Consider the following 23,486-nt stretch of genomic DNA (forward strand, 5'->3'; position numbering starts at 1 on the left):
CCCACCCCCCTTCCTCGTGGTCTCTCTTACAGGTGGTTAGTGTAGACCCATACACTTGTTTTTCATGGTGCACCATGCACTTTGAGGCTCGGTGGGACCTGCAATTTCCTCCCCCCTTACTAGGCAGGGAGGAGGGCTGGTGGGGAGGGGGGCTGCTGTGTATTTGCTGGTGTGCTCTGACTGTCATATGGTCCTAATTACTATGTGATGGCAAGGCCAGGCCCTGGGCCTTTCGCATGTTTGTCCTATGAGAAAGATCTGGAAAGGCCCACATCTGGTTTTGATTTGGTAGCAATTGCAGGTTGATAGAATAAACGCAGGCTCTGAGGTGGGTGGGTTTTCCTTCCGGCCCTATCCATGCTGGTCTGGTAATGCACTTCACGTGAGGGGCTGCTCTTTTCATCATCCCCTTACTCCCCCCCTCCAGTCCTCCTTTAACCATTGCCAGTAACATATGGCTCGGATTAGGGACCTGCCTTAAAACTACTGTGGTCTATAGCTGCAAACCTTGAATAGGTCAGTCCAGGAAACAGGCCTTGACCCTAACACATATCAAAGGGAATTTGAACAAATTGCCACCCCCACCCCCCTCAAAAAAAATAAAAAAATATATATATTTTTTAAAGGAAGTGAAAATATCAATGGCGCAAATACGTTACACACATCATTAGATGCAATGCTGTCAGATGTAGCAGTGCTGAGTTCGTATATGTGCAGGTTTATACTGTTACAGCATTTAGTGTGATGAATACGAGGCAGCTATGACCAGAGATGTAGTATCACTTCTTGGTAGTGAAGTTGCACCATGAACGACTTCCATGATTTTCGGTTTTGCACTGCTTGGTCTGTAACATTAAAAATGTGATACTAAGCTGAGGACAGACACTGAACAAGCAGGGCATGCTGGGCAATTGGAGAAAATTAGATGCCTTTTGAGGCCTGATTTGTGCTACCAAATACAGCTCCTGGACAATGAGATAGAAGTTTTCTGTCTGCTGCCATATGGTGCCTTATTTTTTTAATTAATTATTATTATTATTATTATATTATTTATTTTATTTATTTTTTTAAATCAACTGGTACCAGAAAGTTATACAGATTTGCAAATTACCTCTATTTAAAAAAAAAATCTTAAATCCTCCAGTACTTATCAGCTGCTATATGTCCTGCAGGAAGTGGTGTATTCTTTCTAGTCTGACACAGTGCTCTCTGTTGCCACCTCTGTACATGTCAGGAACTGTCCAGAGCAGTAGTGAATCCTCTCTTGCTGTTGACAGTTCCTGATATGGACAGAGGTGGGAGCAGAGAGTACTGTGTCAGACTGGAAAGAATACACCACTTCCTGCAGGGCATACAGCAACTGATAAGTACTGGAAGACTTGAGATTTTTAAATACAAGTGATTAACAAACCTATATAACGTTCTGGTACCAGTTAATTAGAAAAATTAAAACAAATAATACAATTTTGCCAGGTGCCATATAGAACAGATATTCTCCTATAGTGCCTTTTTTATTTATTTATGACCCCTGCCACAGCCACGACACTCATGGTGAACAGAGCCAGAGGCAAACAGCTCCGTACATTGTCTAGTGGTCATGCTTGGTTACTGCAGCTCCTTCTCTATTGAAGTGAATGAGATCTGAGGTGCAGTTACCCAGCATGGCCACTACATGATGAATGGAGCTGTCTTCCTTTGACTTTATTTATTATGTATGTGGGAACTTGAACTCTGCCACCGATCAGCTATTGGTTCATCAATAACATGGTTTGCCCATTTTTGAGGGGATTGGAATTGGAATTGGTGACAAATTTGCTGATGGTTCGTGCTATTGTACCACCAGTATACTATAGGTCCTACACTACAGCTCCATGCAGGTTGTACAGAATATGGTCGGGTGTATCAGGCCTTATAGAATAGGGGTGTATTTTCTGGATGCAAGTCCTAGTTTGACCACGGCTTAGGGTCCTATTCCATGGGCCAATGGGGGCCCGATCAATAATGTAAACCAGCACCGATCTGCTAGTTTAATGGGTCTATTCCACGACCCGATAATCTTTTAGTGAGGGCTGCAGGGACATCGTTACCGATGTCCATGCATCCCTTGTTTAAACATCATACATTACCTAAACATGTTGCAGGGCTTCTCCTGCGCTCCTTCTTCCTCCCAGTCCCGCGCGTCGCAGCAGCTTTGGAGCGGCCTGTCTGAGCTGACAGACCGCTCAGCCAATCACTGCCCGCTGTGGTCCTGGCCAGTGATTGGCTGAGCGGTCTGTCAACTATGACAGGCAACACCAAAGCTGCTGCTGCGGACCGGGAGGAAGAAGGAGCGCAGGAGAAGACCTGCAACATGCTTAGGTAATGTATGCTGCTTGTGGAATCGTCGGTCGTCCGCCGCACATCGCTATTCCACGCAGCGATGCGCGGTCGGTGCCCGATGATTTTAGGTTTGAAGCTAAATAAACGATCAGCCGATGACACGATCATCGGCTGATCGTTGTCTCTATTCTACGGAGTGATAATCGCCCCTTGGAAGCCTGAGCAGGCAGCGTGAAACCAGCCATAGCTAGTGTATGCTGCCACCTTGTGGCCAAAATATCGTAAAACAAACTTTAAGCATGATGGACTGTTTTCTGTCTAGCAGTCCCTGATTGTTCTGTATAGTTCCAGCAAACCATCAGCACTCGCAGCGTTAACCGCAGCTGCAGCTAGTAAGCCTCTTGTAGATCTGTCACCCCGCTATGCAGCATGGTGTTAAAATCAAACCAGACACCAAACAATTAAAAATAAAGCGCTAATTGTTTACATCCTAAAAAAAGAGGACACAATGTTAATAAGGTTAATGCTGCATTGTTAGCGGCGCAGACTAGGTCTTAGTTTGCTTACAAAACAAGGTGCCGCAGGGGGCGCCCAGATAGCTTTATCTCATTACTTTTACACTGCTGGAAAGGAAAATGTGCGTGTGCCTGGGGATCAGCCGCAGCATTGTGCAAGTTACACATTCATATATTCACCGGCAGCGGAAAACATCAGTGTATGGGACTATAGGAGGGTCTGCAGGAGAGACGCCTCCCATGGTGCACTGCTATAGTATCAGAGAGGGTTGGCATCCCTGTGTATGGAGGGCTCCTGCCAGACACCCTGGTGCTTGGCTTTATTACTCTCGGGAATTTATTCTATGTATAAACCTTGGGATAAACTATTTGCAGGATTTCCCGCTGCTGAGATCTCCAGCGATCAACTGTGTTTCGTTTCCCTACAGTGCCACCACAGGGGAAAAGAAGAATTACAAGGCGCGCATTAAAATCAATGATCTGTTTCTGCAATGTACTGTACCTCCATGGCTAGAGGTATCCGCTATAGCAGTTCAGAATGATCTGATAGGGTTGTGAAAACCCCATATCTATTGTATATGTATTAAAGGGGTAGTTTACATTTCTTTAATAGTTATACACATTTTTAATTGAGTGGCAGTAGTAAGTGGTGACACAACCCCTTTGCTGCCACCAGTGGCTCTGTTGGGAACTGCAGGGCTGCACAAGCCCTGGTCCCAGCACAGTTACCTATGGCTAGCTTTGCTGCTTGAGGACACTAAGCTTTCCCTGATGTCTATATATTACATGTTATTATTAGAATAGAAATTATACTGGGGAAAGCTGTCTGTATCACTAGCGCTGCAGCCTCCCCTGATGTCTATATAATACATGTTCTATCTATCTATCTATCTCCTATCTATCTATCTATATATCTCCTATCTATCTATCTATCTATCTATCTATCTATCTATCTATCTATCTCCTATCTATCTATTTATCTATCTATCTATCTATATATCTCCTATCTATCTATCTATCTATCTATCTATCTATCTATCTATCTATTATCTATCTATCTATCTATTTCATATTTTCATATCTATCTATCTATCTATCTATCTATCTCCTATCTATCTATCTATCTATCTATCTATCTATCTATCTATCTATCTCCTATCTATCTATCTATCTATCTATCTATCTCCTATCTATCTATCTATCTATCTATCTATCTATCTATCTCCTATCTATCTATCTATCTATCTATCTATCTCCTATCTATCCATCTCCTATCTATCTATCTATCTATCTATCTATCTATCTATCTATCTATCTCCTATCTATCTATCTCCTATCTATCTCCTATCTATCCATCTCCTATCCATCTATCTATCTATCTATCTATCTATCTATCTATCTATCTCCTATCTATCTATCTATCTATCTCCTATCTATCTATCTATCTATCTATCTATCTATCTATCTCCTATCTATCTATCTATCTATCTATCTATCTATCTATCTCCTATCTATCTATCTATCTATCTATCTATCTATCTATCTATCTATCTATCTATCTCCTATCTATCTATCTCCTATCTATGACTCTATCTATCTATCTATCTATCTATCTATCTATCTATCTTCTATCTATTACCTATCTAGCGTTTACATTTCTTTGATAAAGTTGTATAATGCTGCGTTTACACGGATCGATTATCGTGAGAATTTGCACAATAACGATCAAATTCAAACGATAATCCTATGTGTAAACGCGGCGAACGATCAAGCGACGAGCGAGAAATTGTTCATTTTGATCTTACAACATGCTCTAAAATCGTCGTTGCTCGTTCGCAAAAAATTTGCAGATCGTTCTGTATAAACAGTTGTTCACCGATTTTACCTATGTGCGAGATTTAAGCAATTGCAAAACGATTTTACCATACGATATATCGTTCCGTCTAAACGCTGATTGTTATTAAAAAAACATTGTTCTTTCGATATCGTTAATCGCATGATCGGGCGAATTATCGCTCTGTGTAAACGCAGCATAACTCTGTAAGATAAGGGCCTTCAATGTCTTTTCACTGAACCTATTTGTGCAATGATTTTCCAGAAAGTACTACAAGAAACTATGCCTCCTCTCTACTTCTCGATCTGTCCCCTATCCATCTGTATTCCATCTTCCCCCATACTTACTAAAAAACAAGTACATGGGGGGAAAAAAGCAACCACCACTTAAAGGATTTGTCCACTTTGTTCCTTTCTCCAAGCATAAGCTGATCATGATAGATCCCTACCAGCTGTCATTACCATCAATGGGGGCTTAATAGTCACAATGGTCACTAAAATGTTGGACTATACTGGCTAAGGCTATGTTCACACTACGTATATTTGAGGCTGTATATTTGAGGCTGTATAGCAACCAAAACAAGGAGTGGATTGAAAACACAGAAAGGCTCTGTTTACATAATGTTGTAATTGAGTGGATGGCCGTCATTTAATGGCAAATATTTGCTGTTATTTTAAAACAACGGCTGTTGTATTGAAATAATGGAAGTTATTTACCGTTATATGGCGGCCATCCACTCAATTACAACATTATGTGAACAGATCCTTTCTGTGTTTTCAATCCACTCCTGGTTTTGGTTGCTATGAGGACCAAGTAAAGCCTCAAATATACATAGTGTGAACCCAGCCTAAAAATGTAGAGGATCCATCTCTGTTGAAAAGGTTGTCGAGGAAAAATCTTTTTCTTTCAAATCAACTGGTTTCAGAAAGTTACAGTATATAGATTTGTAATCTCCAGTCTTCCAGAACTTATCAGCTGCTGTATGTCCTGCAGGAAGTGGTGTATTCTTTCCTCTGTCCATGTCAGGAACTGTCCAGAGCAGTAACAAATCCCCATAGAAAACCTCTCCTGCTCTGGACAGTTCAAGACATGGACAGAGGTGGCAGCAGAGAGCACTGTGTCAGACTGGGAAGAATACACCCCTTCCTGCTAGACATACAGCAGCTGATACGTACTGGAAGACTGGAGATTTTCTAAATATAATTTTCTGAAACCAGTTGATTTAAAAAAAAAAAAAAAAAAAAAAAAAAAAAAGGTTCTCCTCGCTGGATAACCCCTCAAAATTCATACGGAAATAAAGTAGAGAACCCCATGATTGAAATTTCTGCTTTCTTTTAGGAACAGTGCCACTCTTGTCCTCAGTTTGTATATGATGTTGCAACTCAGTTCCATTGAAGTGAATGGAGCCAAACAGTAATACAACACACAACCCTGAGGACAAGGGTGACGCTGTTATTAGAAGAAAGCGGTTTTGTTCTTCTAGTCTAATGCTATACAGCCACAGTAGTCTACAATCCATCTACATAGACTTTTTCTCTTTAGACGAGTACCTTATGGCTCCTCATCGGAGCTGTATACATAGCGCAGAGTACATGGGAACCCTCTGTGTAGATGTAGTATGCCGTATGGCTATAAGTCTGCTGTGCGGAGCCGGGATGCCATGACTTCTGTATTTGTCCTATTGGTATGTTCTCTGTTATGTTTGCTCATATCTGGTAAATGAATACAGTTAATCGCATTTGGATGGGAGATTGTCTTACTTGGCAGGATGTCGGTGGGAACTTTATCCACCTGTTTATTACACCCTCAGTGCGCGGCCGGTGCCAAGACTGTCTGGTAGTATTTGCAGTTTTTAGAAACAATCTGTATTTTCATCTCTGTTTATGTCCTTTACTCGCTCTTTGTCCGATTTTTGCAATGTGGCAAAGAAAGGTTGATTATATTATTATAGAGAACGGGAATCGTGATTGGTTCCTGGGGTCGGGAGTATAAGAACAAAGTTCTAATGCCCCCCCCCCCTTTTAAGTTACCAATGTCTACCTAAACCCTGACCCTTTAGGGGCCTACTTTGGAGGATTGTTTCGGCAAAATTGGGATTGCTGCAAGTATAGTCCAACTTAACATACTACTTGGGCCCAAGAAGCTTCTACATTCTTGGGCGAGGTTCACTCTGAATGTCACTTGTATCAGTCAGCATCCATTCGAATACAGAATGCCAATTTGTACTGTGGCATACAGCAGCAGGCGCCATTCTTTTTAGTGGCCCGATCAGAGCCAGTTCAGTTCAGTTCACTTTCTGCTGCTATATTCTAATTTAATGGGACTCAGTTGCATATATCCAGTAGTCCTGGATATTCATGAGCAGCAGCAAACTCCGACCACCAACTGTTGGTTGGAAATTATCTATCCATGCTGTGTATCGTCATTCCACTCTCAATCAGCAGCTAGGGGCGAGGGGAGGGGTGCGGCACAAATCCATGATGAGCGTGAGCCCAGAAGTCCTGGATATTCATGAGCAGCAGCAAACTCCGACCACCAACTGCTGGTTGGCAGTTATCTATCCATGCTGTGTATAGGCATTCCACTCTCAATCAGCAGCTGGGGGCGAGGGGAGGGGTGCAGCACAAATCCATGATGAACGAGAGCCCAGTAGTCCTGGATATTCATGAGCAGCGGCAAACTCCGACCAACAGCTTCTAATTGGAAGTTATCTATCCATGCTGTGTATCGGCATTCCACTCTCAATCAGCAGCTGGGGGCGAGGGTAGGGATGCGGCACAAATCCATGATGAGCGTGAGCCCAGTAGTCCTGGATATTTATGAGCAGCAGCACACTCCGATTACCAGCTGCTGGTTGGCAGTTATCTATCCATGCTGTGTATAGGCATTTAACTCTCAATCAGCAGCTGGAAGGCAGATGGAGGGTGCGGCACAAATCTCATTCTCCTGCATATCAGAAGAACCGCTGAACAGACTGATGTAAGTAATACACTGTTGTGTTCAGCAAGTCGCTAGTTTATGCTGCCCTCATTTCCTCAATCCTTTTAAATTACTATATATGACTCAAGCAGAGTCACTAGGTGACTCCATTCAGGCCCTTAAAATCAATGGCCCCCACTGCTGTAGGCCTCAGTATACTTTAGCATTGGGAACCTACCCTTAGTTCCCATCTTGTAAGTGTATAACTGACCAAAATATGCATATAGTCTGTCTGCCGTTCACCATGAGGGGCTGTTCACATTACAGTCAATCAGGAGCCCTGCCTATCAATTTAAGCCATAACTTCTCTTTCCGTCAGGGTTGTTGGAGATGATGACCTTTAGAGACACGGAGAGACAAGGCCTAAATGTCTTAATGTAACTACATGCTTATAATTCAAATGGTTTCTAATGTTTAAGATCATGCTGGGACTTCCTGCTGAGAGAGGGGAGAGAGAGCTGCAGAGGTTCTTCCTGTCAATCTCAGCTATAATTTCCCTATTCATCACTTAAGCGTCTGCTGACTACTAATATTTAGGGTTGTCCTTCAGAGATAGGGAGTAACAAGGGCCTGAAATTGTTCCTTAGTACCTGCTTATGATTCATCTGCTTGTATTTAATGGCATGCTGGGACTTCCTGCTGAGAGAGGGGAGAGAGAGCTGCATCTTTATTCTGAAGACTTGTTCAGTGCTAACATAGACATGAGTGATTTAGTAAAAGCAGAGTTGGTCTGCCTAACAGGAAGAACGATCATAAGCTGTCACTCTAAATACATGGAAGTTGGACCTCGACTGCAGAAATATCCTGAAGTGGTGGTGATGTACAGTACTTATCCTGTCAATCAATGCCATAGCAGAATCTCCCAGAGAGCTGTATCCACTATAAGACAAGTCTCACCTGGACCAGATACGTAATGAGTCCATGATGTTGTGAGAGATGTTCAGTCAGGTGTAATATAATCAATTCCAAGCGTATTTAACCAGGGCCAACTTTCTCGGAATTTTGGCAGTCGCTTGTTTTCTTAACACAGCAAATCAAATGTAACTCACTGACGAAGATAACTAACCTGCCAACTTCACGTACACAGTTATCATCTGACGGAAAGATTCCAGGTGTTTCCATGGATACAGTTTTTTTTTTTCTAAATCTAAAAAAATCTAAAACCACGGAGGACCATTCACCGGTGAGTCGGGATTCGATACTCGTTGTGTATTTTCATTCTTTTTCACTTTTATAAAGTTTTTATTTTCTATTATTTTGTTATTATATTTTTGCAGCATAATTGAATTACGCTAATGTCAGGGCTCCGGGGCGACCATTAGAAGACGTCGTCTATAAAACGTCTCCATAAATTTTACTTTTTTTTTTCTTTTCTTTGTATTGCATTATTGTGCCATCTGTGTGTAGTAGATTTTTTTTTAATTTTTTTGTACATTTTTAACTACAAGCATACTGTACATGATGGCAAACCGTAAACAGACATATCCTATTGCTTATGTATCATGGAGGTCTGTATTTTTCCTGGAACAGTGCCAGTCTTAACCATTAGCTATGTCTGATATTAGGCCTCCATGCAATAAAGTCGATTTTGGCAGAACTGGTCAATCGTCTAATAAGTATGAGAGCTTCCCGACTCTCCAATTACAGATGATGTAAGGGGGGGAAGGATCGGCATGTTGAATTTCAACTGCCCAATCCTTTTGTTCTTGGAGAGAACAAGTTTATCCCTCCTCCTCACCCAATGTATGGATCGATTGGGAGTGATAATATCAATATATGCAATGGTAAAATTGGGGTTGCAAAAATGTATATACTAGAGATGAGCGCATGCTCGAGAGATGAGCGCATGCTCAAGTCCAGTCAATCGGCATTGGAATACTAGTGGTTGAAGAAGTGTGGCTGAAGAAGTTGGGTGCAGCCCTAGGGACCCCTGGAAAAAGTGGATTGAGCCATAGGCCATAGGTTGTATCCATGTTTTCCAGGGCTCCCTAGGGCGGCATACAACTTCCTCAGCCACTGGTATTCAAATGCTGAATGATCAGACTCAAGTATGCTTGAGTTTCGCTCATATCTAGTATATATCCTTTGGAGACTGCACTCAAGGACTTTTATATACAATATGCTTATACAGTATATATTATAGCAACACTTGGTCAGTCTGTGCTATCTGGGCTTGTTCCCCACCCCACTAATTCATGACTCATTTAAGTACACTTGTTTTAGAGTAGAAATCTCCATAGTCGCCACCTTGAAGTTATAAGCACACATGGTTTCTTTTATATTTCAACGGTTTCAAGCAGACTGTGCTCACTAGACCAGAAATGTAGGTACGATCCCAGGGGAACTGGGGCCCAGGTCTTAGGGGGGGGGGGGGGGTACATGGTGACTAATGATTGTTTAAGGGCAGTTCACATGGGTCGTATTTTCTGCAGAAACTTTCTAGAGCAAAAGCTTTAGCAATCATGCTGTTTTCGGCAATACACTTTATGGCAGATTTTTGCTTTCCGTTGAATTTAATAGAGAAAAAGAAACGCTAAACTTATATTAAGATTTCCAATCTACCATGTGCTTTTATAATACTGGTGGCGTGGCTTCTTATTTAACAAAGGGGCATTGTAACCCTTTAGGCACCAGGGCCCAGGTACAATTGCTTCTTCTGCACCCCCTATATTAGGGCTCTCTAGCTGTTACAAAACTGCATTTCCCATCATGCCTGGACAGCCAAAGCTTTAGCTTTATGGGAATTGTAGTTTTGCAGCAGCTGGAGAGCCAAAGGTTCCCCCTCCCTGTCCTATAGTTATGCCTGTGGGCAGGGGTGGATTAACTTTATTATAGGCCCCGGCCTGTTCACCAAGCCTGCCCCGCCACCCCCCCCCCACCCCACTGTACCTATGGCAGCACTAGCATGGCATTCATAGTAGGATAGATAATGTCATGATGTCCTCATTTGTCCAAAATTGCTGTAAAAAGCAGCAATTTTTTTTGCAAATAATTGCAGAACTGTAGCCAGGAGACAATACAGCACTGAAAGTATAAGTCTTTTTGGGTGGCCATGGGCCCCCCAGGAGCTCAGGTCCCCTGGCTACCACCCGTAAAGGACCTATTATAGTCCACTACTGTCTGTGGGTGTAGAGACTGCAGATGCTCAACAGCCCTGATGTCTGCAAGGGGTTAAATGGCCCAAATAGCACCTAAGAAGTATTATATATAACACAATGGGGGAGAGGTACATATTTTGTGCCTGGGCCCAAGAGTTTTAAACTTTATTAAGGCCACATAGTGGAGGTCCAAAGGCCGGGAAATGCCATTGAGGGGATATATTGCCCATCCTGAAAGGGAACTGCAGTCACTATGTCCATAGGCCCCATTTCATCCGTAGCATTTGCCCCTATGGTATGCACATCTGTCCAGTGACCCGAACTCATGTAGGTCACCTTCTGTTATCATCATAGACCCTCCATATGACAGTGATGAATTTATTATGGTGGGGGTTGGGGACGGCACGTGCTGAGACTTGGGGGTCACTTTCCTGATTTAGCCTTACCCTTTGTAAGACACGTAGCAGCTTTTCCGATCACTGTTCTGCCCACGTCCTCTACTGGTGGGAGAAATGCTATTTCTGGAAAACAAAAACACCCACTTGTCTTTGTGCGTCTTAATTAACATTATTGCAATGCATAATGGAGTTATTACGCTCCGAGAGCTTGTGGCATCTATAATATAACAATCATTCGTCTGAAGACGCCTTACCCAGCAATAAAGATGTTTTTATAAACTTACATGAGGGTTGTTACCCAACTTTATGAAAAAATAGTGTTTAGGGTTTTTTTTGTTCTTTTGTTGCAGAGGATTTGGCCTCGGTTCTGGCCACAGATTAACCCCATTTAATGCCGATCTATGTCCGGCTACCTGATGCAGAGTCTACATTTTCTGCAGATCTGCAATTATGAACAAATTCAGGGCCCATTCTATTTGGCTATTGACACTATCCATTGTATTATGGATTCGCAGTCCATTTCGGAAAACATTTTTGGAAAAATAAACCAATAGAAGTCTAGGGGATCCACTTTTTTCTGCAGATGTTACATCTGCAATGTCCGCAAAAAATATGTATCACTTTAATTTAACTATCACTTTTGCAAATTCGCAAAAAATATGGGTTGCAGATGCAACAAGAATGCTGCTTTTGCACATGATGTTTGCGGAAATAATATACGATCCTGAAAACTTTTGGGGACCATATTTTGAGTCTGCAATTTCCTCTCCGCAATCAACAAAAATTCCTCCGTAGTGCATCCATATCACCCATGTGTTTTGCGGAAATGATGGTCAAAATGATGACACCAGCTAGAATTGCGGATCTCTATTTTTTGTGGACGTTGCAGAGGTACTGTCTGCAACGTCCGCAGAAAATAAAAAAAGTATCCCATAGACTTCTAGTGGTGTGTCTGTTACGCTATTACGTTCCGCACTAGAGGTCTGCAAAATTTGCAGATGTGTGAATAGGCACATATATACGGGATATAAATTCTACAATTATGGGGACGTGTGAATGAGGCCTAAAAGGAAGCTATAAACTATTATGTGGATTCGGATCGATTTCAATTGCAAAATCCAATATAGGACAAAAACAAGGATATGAATACTCCGCGCAGACCAGATTTCTATAGGCTTTTCAGCGTTTATTAATCCAATGGTAACGCGTTTCTGGAACACTGGGCTCCCTTTGTCAAACCACAAGGATACAAGGAGCCCAGTGCTCCAGTTACCATTGGATTAATAAACGCTAAATAGCCTATAGACATCTGGTCTGCCCAGAGTATTCGTATCCTTGTTTTTGTCCAATATTGGATTTTGCATTTGCCTGTCCGTACCCATAGTAGATCACGGTGGATCTCCTCCTGCAGCGGCCGAGATATATATATAACATCTATCAGACTGCTCACAACCCGATCAGGTGAGCCTAACCTGTATCTGTGGCATTTTCAGCTATTGCTATACGGAGTCACCCTTTGAGGCGCTCTGCCCTTTCTTTTTCTCTTTTCTTCCCTTATTGATTGATTTTAATGGGACTTTGGTTTTATAATTTTTATGCGAATTCCGATCCTGAAGAAACGGTATGAAATGGGCCTTGTTATGCAACCCTATTGAAATCTATCACAGTTTATGAAGTAGCTGTACTATTGAGTACTATAACAACAGTTAGATGAGTAAAGTTGGATTACAGTATGCCACCGTATAGCCAAACCATGAAGAGATATGCTGTATTGGTTGCACTTTACAGCACAGGATGAAGTTACAGTGGTGATGCCCTAATAACATAATGCAGCCCTCACCGGAAAGTCACCTCATGTCGGAACATAAATCAGATTTAGCAGCTTTCACATCTCATCGTAAATAATCCCAAATAACCCCCAACATAGTGGAATATTTTACCTTTCCGTGATCTTCATGTACTGATATGATTGATAATCATGGGACGACAAGGATCACTTTGTAAATCTCGGTGGTGACTTTATATGAAATAGAAAAAAAAAGGGAGATTCCACTTGTGTTACGAGGTTCAACTGAGCTGGATAAATTATAAACTAGGGAGAGAGATATATGCGCAGATGTAGCAGAACTGAGTTTGTCAGATGTAGTAGAAGAGGTTTCCACCCCCAAACCATACAAACATGGCAAAAGAAATCAATGTAATGTTTCAGTATACAATTTTGTTTAGCGTAGTGACTGAAGTTGGGAGAGAAATCTATAGGCTTATGTTCTACCTCTAATTTTGGAGCAGGGTATTCATTGCTGTATAAGGGTATGTTCACATTGAGCAAATCAGGTGGAATTCCGCAGCTGAACCGCCTGTCTCAGTGTGTCATTGCCCGTCTATGGGAGACACATGCCCCTCTGCTGCCGCGGCTCTGACTCAAAGAAGTGACATCTCACCCTCCCATTCACTCACTGCAGGACAATAAGCATGGCAAGATACCGCCGTATTTGCTCAGTGTGAACATACCCTAAAGGAACTACAGGGCTATGGGCCCCATTTATAGGCACTTGGAGTACCCTCTGACATGCTACTGTACATATATTTTACGCAACTCCATGTCGCCTTAATATTGGGCAATGTTACCTCATAAAGTCTTGTGGTAAAATCCTCGGCTCAGCTCAACTTCTAATACTGAGTACTAGTACATAGATTAAAAAAAAAAAAAATTTAATTTTGGAAAAACCTCTGACCACGTCTCCCCATAGGGAATAATCAGTCATGATGCAAAAAAAAAATAAAAAAAATAATTAAAAACAGCTGCAATTTTACTGCAGTTTTCACGCCGTCCCATGTCACCATTTAATGGAGTCTTAAAGGGGATGTTTGCTTTAGAACATCTCTATCCATGTACCCTGTTTGAGCCTATAGATGCAATTCACTGCAGCCTCTACATAATTAGGAGTCCCCCTCCATAGGCCCACATATCAAATTGTCTCGCAGTCATCCAACCACATGGTGGCAGTATTTCAGTTATATCGTGAAACAGACCTAAGGACGACTTCATCAAAATCCCATGGTCCCGTTTTGCGGCCATTATATGAACGGTGGAGTAAGTCTATATTATGGCCACCTAGTATTAGTAGTATTGTACTGTTATTCATAAAGAGTACTCTGGTATACACGTAATACTTTTTCAGCACAGCCTCCATTTTAGGCCTTGAAAAAACAGAGGGAGATTTATGGCTCTCTAGGTTGCCCATAGCAACCAATGTCAGTTCGGCTTTCATTTCTTATACTGCTTTGGTAAAATGAAAGCTGGTTGCTATGGGCAACAAAGAGAATCTTATAGAGTGTTATAAAGGCCGCATAGTTACCATAGCAACCATTACCATGACTCCTCTTAGTAGTCACCTTACACACGAAAAATGAAAGCAACAATCTCATTGGTTGCTAAGGGCAACCCCCACAATTGTCGAGAAACTTTTATTCACAATCCCCTCTATGTTGTAACACTACACTCGGTGCCGTCACCTTCAATCTCTCCGATTGTTTTCGTTGTCTTTTTTTTTAACATGAGACCACAGAAATGTTTGGGAAGTGAAACTGTGTTTTTTTTTTTTTTGTTTCTTGGGGGGGGGGGGGGGGGGGGGACAGGATAATGTCCAGACCATTAGTCACAGAGAAGCGATTTCCTTACAATATAAAGTCATCTATTCTTACATGATCTTATGATGTGGCGGTAGAGGAAGCGGCGGCCTATTGTTTCATTGGAGCAGAATACACGTTTGCACCACAGAATATTTCTTTATTGGAGGGAATGTGTCTCCTAGATTATCTTTTACTGATCAGAGTCAGATACTAGAACATATTTTTTCTAATTTGTTTCTATTTTCTGACTGTAAATTTTTTTTTTTATTTAATTTTTTTTGTACATTGTTATGCTGCCATCTTACCTAAGCTATTTTGAACAGCATTTAGTGACACACTTTACAGCAAGCCTTATAGACATAGATGACACTCAAACTGAGGACAGGAGAGAGGTGATGCTTCTGAAAGATGCTTTTCTAAGCCTGGATAACCCCTTTAAGAAAATTGCCACGTTTTTCCTGCCATTTTTTCCACATTTTTTCTTTGTCGCTGCAGCCAGATGTTTGCTGAAAGCAGAAAAGAAATCATGTGTGAGTTGAAAAATGGCACCCAAAAATGCTTACATAAAACACGCAATACACGAATAAGCCAAATATGGGAACAAGCCAAAATATAAAAAAAAAAAACACTTGTGAAATTAGCCTTATTTTGCCGCCTCTTATCATCTGTATAGAAATGTATGGAATTTTTTAAAACTTTTTGGGGATTTTGCATTTTTCCCTTTTAGGCCAAAGCCAGGAATGGATTTGAAAAGAGGAGAAATCTGTCTTTCCTTTATGACCTGATCTCTGTTTATAGTCTGTTTCTGGCTTTGCCCTCAAATCTTTGGCAGATAATCTGTCAGATAATCTTTCTGTGTAAATGGACCCTTATGCTACGTTTACACGAGGCGATTATTGGCCCGATCGTACGATTAACGATTTCGAAGTAAAGATTTTTTTTTTTTAATAACGATCAGCGTTTAGATGGAACGATATATCGTACAGAAAATTCGTTTTGTGATCGTTTTGCGATTGCTTAAGCCTATCTCACACATAGGTAAAATCAGTGAATGACTGTTTACACGGAACGATTGGCGAATTTTTTGCGAACGACAAACGACGATTTAAGAACATGTTAAAAGATCAAAATGAACGATTTATCGCGTTTACACGTACGATTATCGTTTGAATTTGATTATCGCGAAAATTCGCCCGATAATCGTTCTGTGTAAACAAAGCATAAGTTTAGACCATTTATTAGTCCAATTTGGCACATTTAAGCCACTCCCATTTCACTGCAGCCGCGCCCACATTCTACCAAACCACGCCTCCTTGTCAGTGAAGAAACCTAAATATGGTGCACTGCAAATCATCTAAGCTTATATATGTGTGTGTGTATGTATATATATATATATATATATATATATATATATGGGTGTGTGTGTGTGTGTTTTATGCAAATCATGCCAAATTTTAGTTTTTATCACCATGATTGTGTGAGAATTTGTCTCAACAAAAATCTTACATTCCACACTATACCCCTCATAAGATCACATAATACATCTATTCACCCCAACTTACGGATAGCCAAAACTATCACTTTTTTGTTTGTTCTAGCGTATTTCAAAAATGTTGTCAAAATTGCCAGGTTGATGTTCAATAAATGTCCCAAATGCATAACGCAGAGGTATGGGTGCCATATTTAAGTTCCTGACACGTCGTCTGTTTAAATCTCCATCCAAAAATGTCTCCCATAGTGGAATCCGCACAGAGATTCATTAGCCTACACGTACGGGGTAGTGACATTGCGCTGTTGTGATACGCGTTCCCATAAAGAATTAATCGTTTCTATGTGTTCATCACTGCAATAAGGGAATATTTTATTTTTAACCTTTTCATGCCGGCCAAGGCCCCTCAGAAACGCTTGCGACTCGTAGCCAAGTGCCTTACCCCCTAGGCGCTGAATTGGTTAATGTTGCAGATGTCTTTTTATTGGTGGAATTTTCCCCTTCATTTTGCTGTGACAAGCGAATGTCAGAGTAGGCAGCCTGCCAATTCTGTGATCTGCTGCCTGCTTCAAAATGGAGGCAGGAGGGTATCCATTTTCATCACCGAGATGACAGCGCCTCAGTCTTTCTGGCCATCTGGAAAGGAGCGTTCTAAAAAATAATAAAAAAAAAAAGAAGAAGAATGGGAGAAAAAACAGAACTTAAAAAATAAAATAAAAATATAAAAAAATAACATTGTGTTTTTGTATATTTTTTTTTCTTTCCTCTAAACAGAAGAAACAGTATGAGCGTCGACCCTTTGTTGTATGGTGGGATGTTTATATACGGTATAAACAAGGCATAAATGTGCTCTTCTTATTGAGAAGATTCTACAGAATTCTGTCGAGAGAAAATCTGTTTCTTTGGCAAACCTTAAAATTACGGCACACATGTAAAAAAAAAAATAAATAAAAATATTCTCCTAATACGCCCTGTATGTTGGTGGTCTCCTTCATGTGTCTTTGAAGGGAACATTTACTGTGCAAGTGATATGATGCTTATTAGATTTTGTTCCATTGTTCCGTTGTTCCGCCAGATCCAAGAATGAAATCTTTAATAGGGAGACACAATGAATGTGTTTCTTTATTGGATACATGGGAGTCGACTGGAAAAGAAAATAGAATAAAATATAACCCATAAAAAGTCGCTCTTGAATGGCGTTAATACCAAATGATTAAACAGATATGAAAGATTGAATTGTTGCGGTAGCCTACACAAAAAGTCAAGGCACTTATGAGGTAGTGTTTATGGGAATTCTGCCTGTTGAAGGGTTTTCTTTTATGGTTATTGGTCTTGAAGGTAGCAAGTAACAATATAACATGCGTTTAAATGAAAAAAAAGTTGAGGATTAAAGGGCAACTCCATTCATTGTGTATAGGTAAATGATGCAGTAAACATAAGTAATATCTTGCAGAAATGGTAAAAAATTGTCTTTGTTAAATGCCCTTTTAAATCTTAATTATCACTCCTTTTGTGTCGTAATGCATCTGTATGAGCTGAAAAGAGATTGTGAGAGGGAAAGTGATTGATAGAAAACGGATATAATACTGCTCCTATATACAAGAATATAACTGCTATAATACTGCTCCTATATACAGGAATAAAACTACTATAATACTGCCCCCTATATACAAGAATATAACTACTATAACACTGCTCCTATATACAAAAATATAACAACTATAATACTGCCTCCTATGTTCAAGAATATATCTACTATAATACTGCTCCTATATACAAGAATATAACTACTATAACATTGCCCCCTATATACAAGAATATATCTACTATAATACTGCTCCTATATACAAGAATATAACTACTTTAATACTGCTTCCTATATACAAGAATATATCTACTATAATACTGCTCCTATATACAAGAATATAACTACTATAACATTGCCCCCTATATACAAGAATATAACTACTATAATACTGCTCCTATATACAAGAATATAACTACTATAATACTGCTCCCTATATACAAGAATATATCTACTATAATACTGCTCCTATATACAAGAATATAACTACTATAATACTGCTCCTATATACAAGAATATAACTACTACAATACTTTTGCGACCCCCTCTTCTGTGTGTTGCATAACTACTATAATACTGCTCTTATATACAAGAATATAACTACTATAATACTGCTCCTATATACAAGGATATAACTACTATAATACTGCTCTTATATACAAGAATATAACTACTATAATACTGCCTTCTATATATAAGAACATAACTACTATAATACTGCTCCTATATACAAGAATATAACTACTATAATACTGCTCCTATATACAAGAATATAACTACTATAATACTGCTCCTATATACAAGAATATAACTACTATAATACACGAACTGGAGAGAATGGGACCGACACGGTGTGGAGTTAGCGTAGGGACCCGTGTGGACCAGAGGACCTGCGCGGTGGTACACGGGGCAATATGGCTTGATCAATTCATATACAGACACTCTGGTGTTGATTTTTAATATAGGCCTAGCGGCATTAGTATCAGCCATAGATGGGATGTTCCACTCTCTCCAGTTCGCATAACTACTATAATACTGCTCCTATATACAAGAATATACGGTAACTACTATAATACTGCCTTCTATACACAAGAATATAACTACTATAATACTGCTCCTATATACAAGAATATAACTACTATAATATTGCTCCTATATACAAGAATATAACTACTACAATACTTTTGCAATGGACAATAAAATAAAGACATCAGCTGTGGGTATGGAGTGTTAGGGGAGTGGTGTTAGATGCTGCCTTCTTTTTCACTAGGTGGTATGGACCTGTGAGAAACTTGTTAGCAGACATGGTGGATTATTATGAACAGGGTGTGCAGGTGGTCCTAAACACTAGGCCTGTTTTTCCTTGGTGGCCTAATACCATAATGTTGGGTCCATTTTCATCTTGTTTATAGAGTGCTTCTCGTCTCTATATATGTTACTTATGATTGCTCTAACTGTAATAATCGGTTTCTCTAAATTCTTATGGTGTTTATATCTTTATTTGCAGGTTTATGCCCCATCAGCAAGCACTGCCGACTACAATAGGGATTCACCAGGTTACCCATCCTCGAAGCCAGCCGCCAGCACTTTTCCTAGTTCCTTCTTCATGCAAGGTAAAGCAATATCCCTGGTATCCATATTTATTATATATTCTTTGTATGATTCCAATGGGAGAGTCCACATGGAAACCCACAGGAAACAGATTTTTTTTTCTGTTATGAAACCTTGAAGCCAACAGGACATGGCTGTTCATGTAGATGCGGAAACAACCAAATCAACAAAGACATTGGCTTAAAGCTTCTGAGCCCCACTGCAGAATATGTAACAAGACCTTTATATTCACTATGTACTGCTGGTGACCAGGGGCGTAACTACCACCATAGCAGCCATAGCAGCTGCTATGGGGCCCACCACATCAGAGATGCCTACCATGGGGGACACTAGGGGATATGCCTATTATGGAGGACACTAGGGGAGATACCTCCCATGGAGGACACTAGGGGAGATACCTGCCACGGGGGACACTAGAGGAGATGCCTACCATGGAGGACACTAGGGGATATGCCTACCATGGAGGACACTAGGGGAGATGTCTACCATGGAGGACACTAGGGGAGATGTCTACCATGGGGGACACTGGGGGAGATGTCTACCATGGAGGACACTAGGGGAGATGTCTACCATGGGGGACACTAGGGGAGATGCCTACCATGGGGGACACTAGGGGAGATGCCTACCATGGGGGACACTAGGGGAGATGCCTACCATGGAGGACACTAGGAGAGATGCCTACCATGGAGGACACTAGGGGAGATGCCTACCATGGGGGACACCAGGGGAGATGCCTACCATGGGGGACACCAGGGGAGATGCCTACCATGGAAGGCACTATATACTTAGGGGGGATACCAGGGAAGATGCCTAACATATGCTATCTACTGGGTGGAAGGCTAAAAAACAGGGGGATTACCTACAGTGGAATGGGGGAGAGGAGAGGGGCCCAATCAAAAGTTTGTTATGAGGCCTTGCCCTTTTTTAGTTGGGCCCCTGCTGGTGACTTTTTGGGTGGTAGTGATATCATTGGGCCTCTTCTGGCACCAAGGCCCGGGTACAACTGCTGCCTCAGCAAACACTATAGTAAGTCTCGTGGCCATATGGGTTTTAGGAAATTCTTAACTTGTGTTGAGTGGATTTGGGTTCGTCAACATTCTCTGAACCCAAACATTTGACATTTGACTCCAGTAAGGAGCCTATGGCTGTATCCATATTTTCTATGACTCCCTGGGGCGACGTTCAATTTCTCCAGACACTAGGAGTCAAATGCCATTTGAAAAAAATTGCCAAAACAAAACAGTTCAGCAAGTTCGCTTAACACTAATATTGTCCTGGCAGGACACTTTCTGTGAAGAACTGTCTGTTTTTGTGGCAGCTATAGGGAGGCAGAGGTAGCAGCTGTAACCGGGCCCTCATCTGCTCTTCTACATAGGAAAATACTACTATCAAAAATAGCACATGGTAAGGGGGGGCACAGATTTTGCACTGGGGTCCAAGAGCTATCTATTATATATAGGCCTTGGGGGGTGAGGTGTAGACTGTTTGGGCCAAGTTGGTTGTCACACAACTTTTCCAAGATTAGATAGTGGTGGTTTTATAGTCAGTATATGTGGCAGCTCATACACCTGGGTATGTTGGCTGCTATAGAGCAGCAAATACAATGTATCAGTTCTTATTCTGTTATGTGCTATACTGTTACAGCGTCTCCTTCTCCTGCAGCTATGTGCATGTTCTATGTATTTCTCCTTTCGGTAAGAGTGTTTTCTCATTGTTGCCTCTCATCTATTTTTAGATGGTCACCATAGCAGTGACCCTTGGAGTTCGAGTGGAATGAACCAAGCTGGTTATGGAGGGATGTTGGGCAACTCTTCTCATATTCCACAGTCAAGCAGCTACTGCAACTTGCATCCACATGACCGTTTGGTAAGCGGATTATAGGGCAAATCCTCATTAGAGGTAGCAGGGGCCCCCTCTATTCTGGGGTCAGGTTTCTTTCCTTTCCCCTGCTTTACACTGCAGCGCTGCTTGTTCAAATTGGATGCTGTGTATACACAAGATAAAAGATAGTTAAATAATTAGATAGCTATAAGATAGATAGATAGATAGTTTGCTGTGCTGCACTGTTCTGCTGTTACCTATGAAATGGAATAAATCACTACATTTAGGCCATGTGCACACTATGTAAGAGACCGGCCGTTCCGTGACCCGGCTGGGTCAAGGAACGGCCAGTCTCTGCAAAGATCCCGGCCGGATGATCTTTGCAGCCGCAGAGTTCTGATGCGGGTTCATCCGTGCGCACCCCCATCAGAACTCCCCACTGCACACTATGGAGCGTGCGGCCAGAGCCACTCGCTCCATAGTGTGCACTGGCAGGGTTTTCTGTGGCCGCTGTTAGCTATTAGCGGCCGCAGAAAACTGACATGTCCATGTCCGGGATTCCATAGAAGACAAAGCAACGTATGTTTTTGTAAAAAGTACGGCCGTTGTTGCCGATTACGAAAATATACGTTGTGTGAACTTGGCCTTATACTGCAAGACATGCTCTGGGGAATTCCTTGTCTTAGCTAATTAGATCCTGGTCAGGACCATTTCCGCAGGCACTCGGACTTCTACTCTGGTATAGTGCTGCCTATATTCTGTGTTATAGATAAAAGATAGATAGATAGATAGATAGATAGATAGATAGATAGATAGATAGATAGATAGGAGATAGATAGATAATAAATAGATAGATAGATAGATAGATAGATAGATAGGAGATAGATAGATAGATAGGAGATAGATAGATAGATAGATAGATAGATAGATAGATAGATAGATAGATAGATAGATAGATAGATAGATAGATAGATAGGTAGGAGAGATAGATAGGAGATAGATAGATAGATAGATAGATAGATAGATAGATAGATAGATAGATAGATAGATAGATAGATAGGAGATAGATAGATAGATAGATAGATAGATAGACTTCTAGAATTGTGATGTTCCTACCCTCCTTGTCAATATTCTTAACCCCCCTGATGATGCCGTTGTTACAGTGAAACATGTTGGGAGGCTCCAAATGTTTGTTTTAATAGCAGTTCATTTCTGTGTGTTTAGTGATAGAGGTGTACAGCCTCTGACTGCTATTACAGTAACACAAATGATGTAAGGGTCTAGTATCTTATGAAGGACCTCTAATAACATAGTGATCCAGGTGACGATTAGTGACTATATGTAGACTGTAATCCGCCAAGTGAACTCTATGGATCCTTGTTTGCAATCTTAAGTGAAGCCTTCTATTCCCCGTAAGGCAGTAGAGCTAAATTAAATGGACTTATAAAACGGTTAAATCCACAAGATGTACAGCGGGGGAGTACAAACATAGATTTTAGATTTTACAGTAAAGACTTTCGGATTAGCAAACCACAAACGCAGTGATTTACATGGAATTACATCCATAAACTTAAAGAGAGAAGCAAAGCCTACGTTCTCTTTCTTCTCCACCGCAGTCACAGGGATAAATGACTCCCGCTTCACCAGGAAGTTTTCACTCTACTCTTCAAGGCATTCGGGCTAAAAATTAATTAAGAGCTAGCAAGATCACAGCTTAAAGGGGTGGTCCACCATGGTCAGCCCCTTTTAATGAAACACATCCCCTGTGGCGCTCATTGAAATCAAAGAGAATCTTTGAAATGCTAAGATGCCAAGGGTGTTATAGAGTAAAAGCTGGACTTCGCATTGGCCCCCTGCTCTGACTAGGGTGTCCCTATAGAGGTACCCTTTTATAATTGCTTAATAAATACTAAGAAGGTTTAGGGTTTGTTTAAAGTGGACAATCCCTTTAATTGGGATTCCCATCATCCAATATCCCAAACACCTATTTCATACCGTATATTATGATATATCATATACCAGAACAAGACCATAGAGTGCCCAAATACCAGTCATAAAATAAAGCCAACCTATAGTGCCACCAGGTGGTGTCTAATTATAATGCTGTGTGGTGCTTAAAGTCACAGTAGTTTCAAAAAACTTTTGACACATCAGAGAGACAGAGAACTGTCAGAGCTGAAAGACGTGCCCTATAGACTTTTATT

General features: G+C 41.0%; 1 protein-coding gene across 6 annotated transcripts in view; it reads left to right on the plus strand.

The window, feature by feature from the left end:
• Positions 1 to 23,486, plus strand: part of TCF4 (transcription factor 4) — a 327,929-nt gene that overhangs the window by 255,703 nt on the left and 48,740 nt on the right. For 5 of the 6 annotated variants that reach the window (XM_069963163.1, XM_069963159.1, XM_069963157.1 and 2 more), the window contains 2 exons: positions 19,358 to 19,463; positions 21,197 to 21,327. In XM_069963163.1, coding sequence (XP_069819264.1) covers positions 19,358 to 19,463; positions 21,197 to 21,327 — 237 coding nt within the window. Of the gene's footprint in view, positions 1 to 14,176; positions 14,238 to 19,357; positions 19,464 to 21,196; positions 21,328 to 23,486 lie in introns of those variants that run through there. The other variant, XM_069963162.1, reaches the window with a different exon arrangement.

The sequence above is a fragment of the Dendropsophus ebraccatus genome, chromosome 3, assembly GCF_027789765.1.
Source record: "Dendropsophus ebraccatus isolate aDenEbr1 chromosome 3, aDenEbr1.pat, whole genome shotgun sequence".
NCBI classification, from domain to species: Eukaryota; Metazoa; Chordata; class Amphibia; order Anura; family Hylidae; genus Dendropsophus; species Dendropsophus ebraccatus.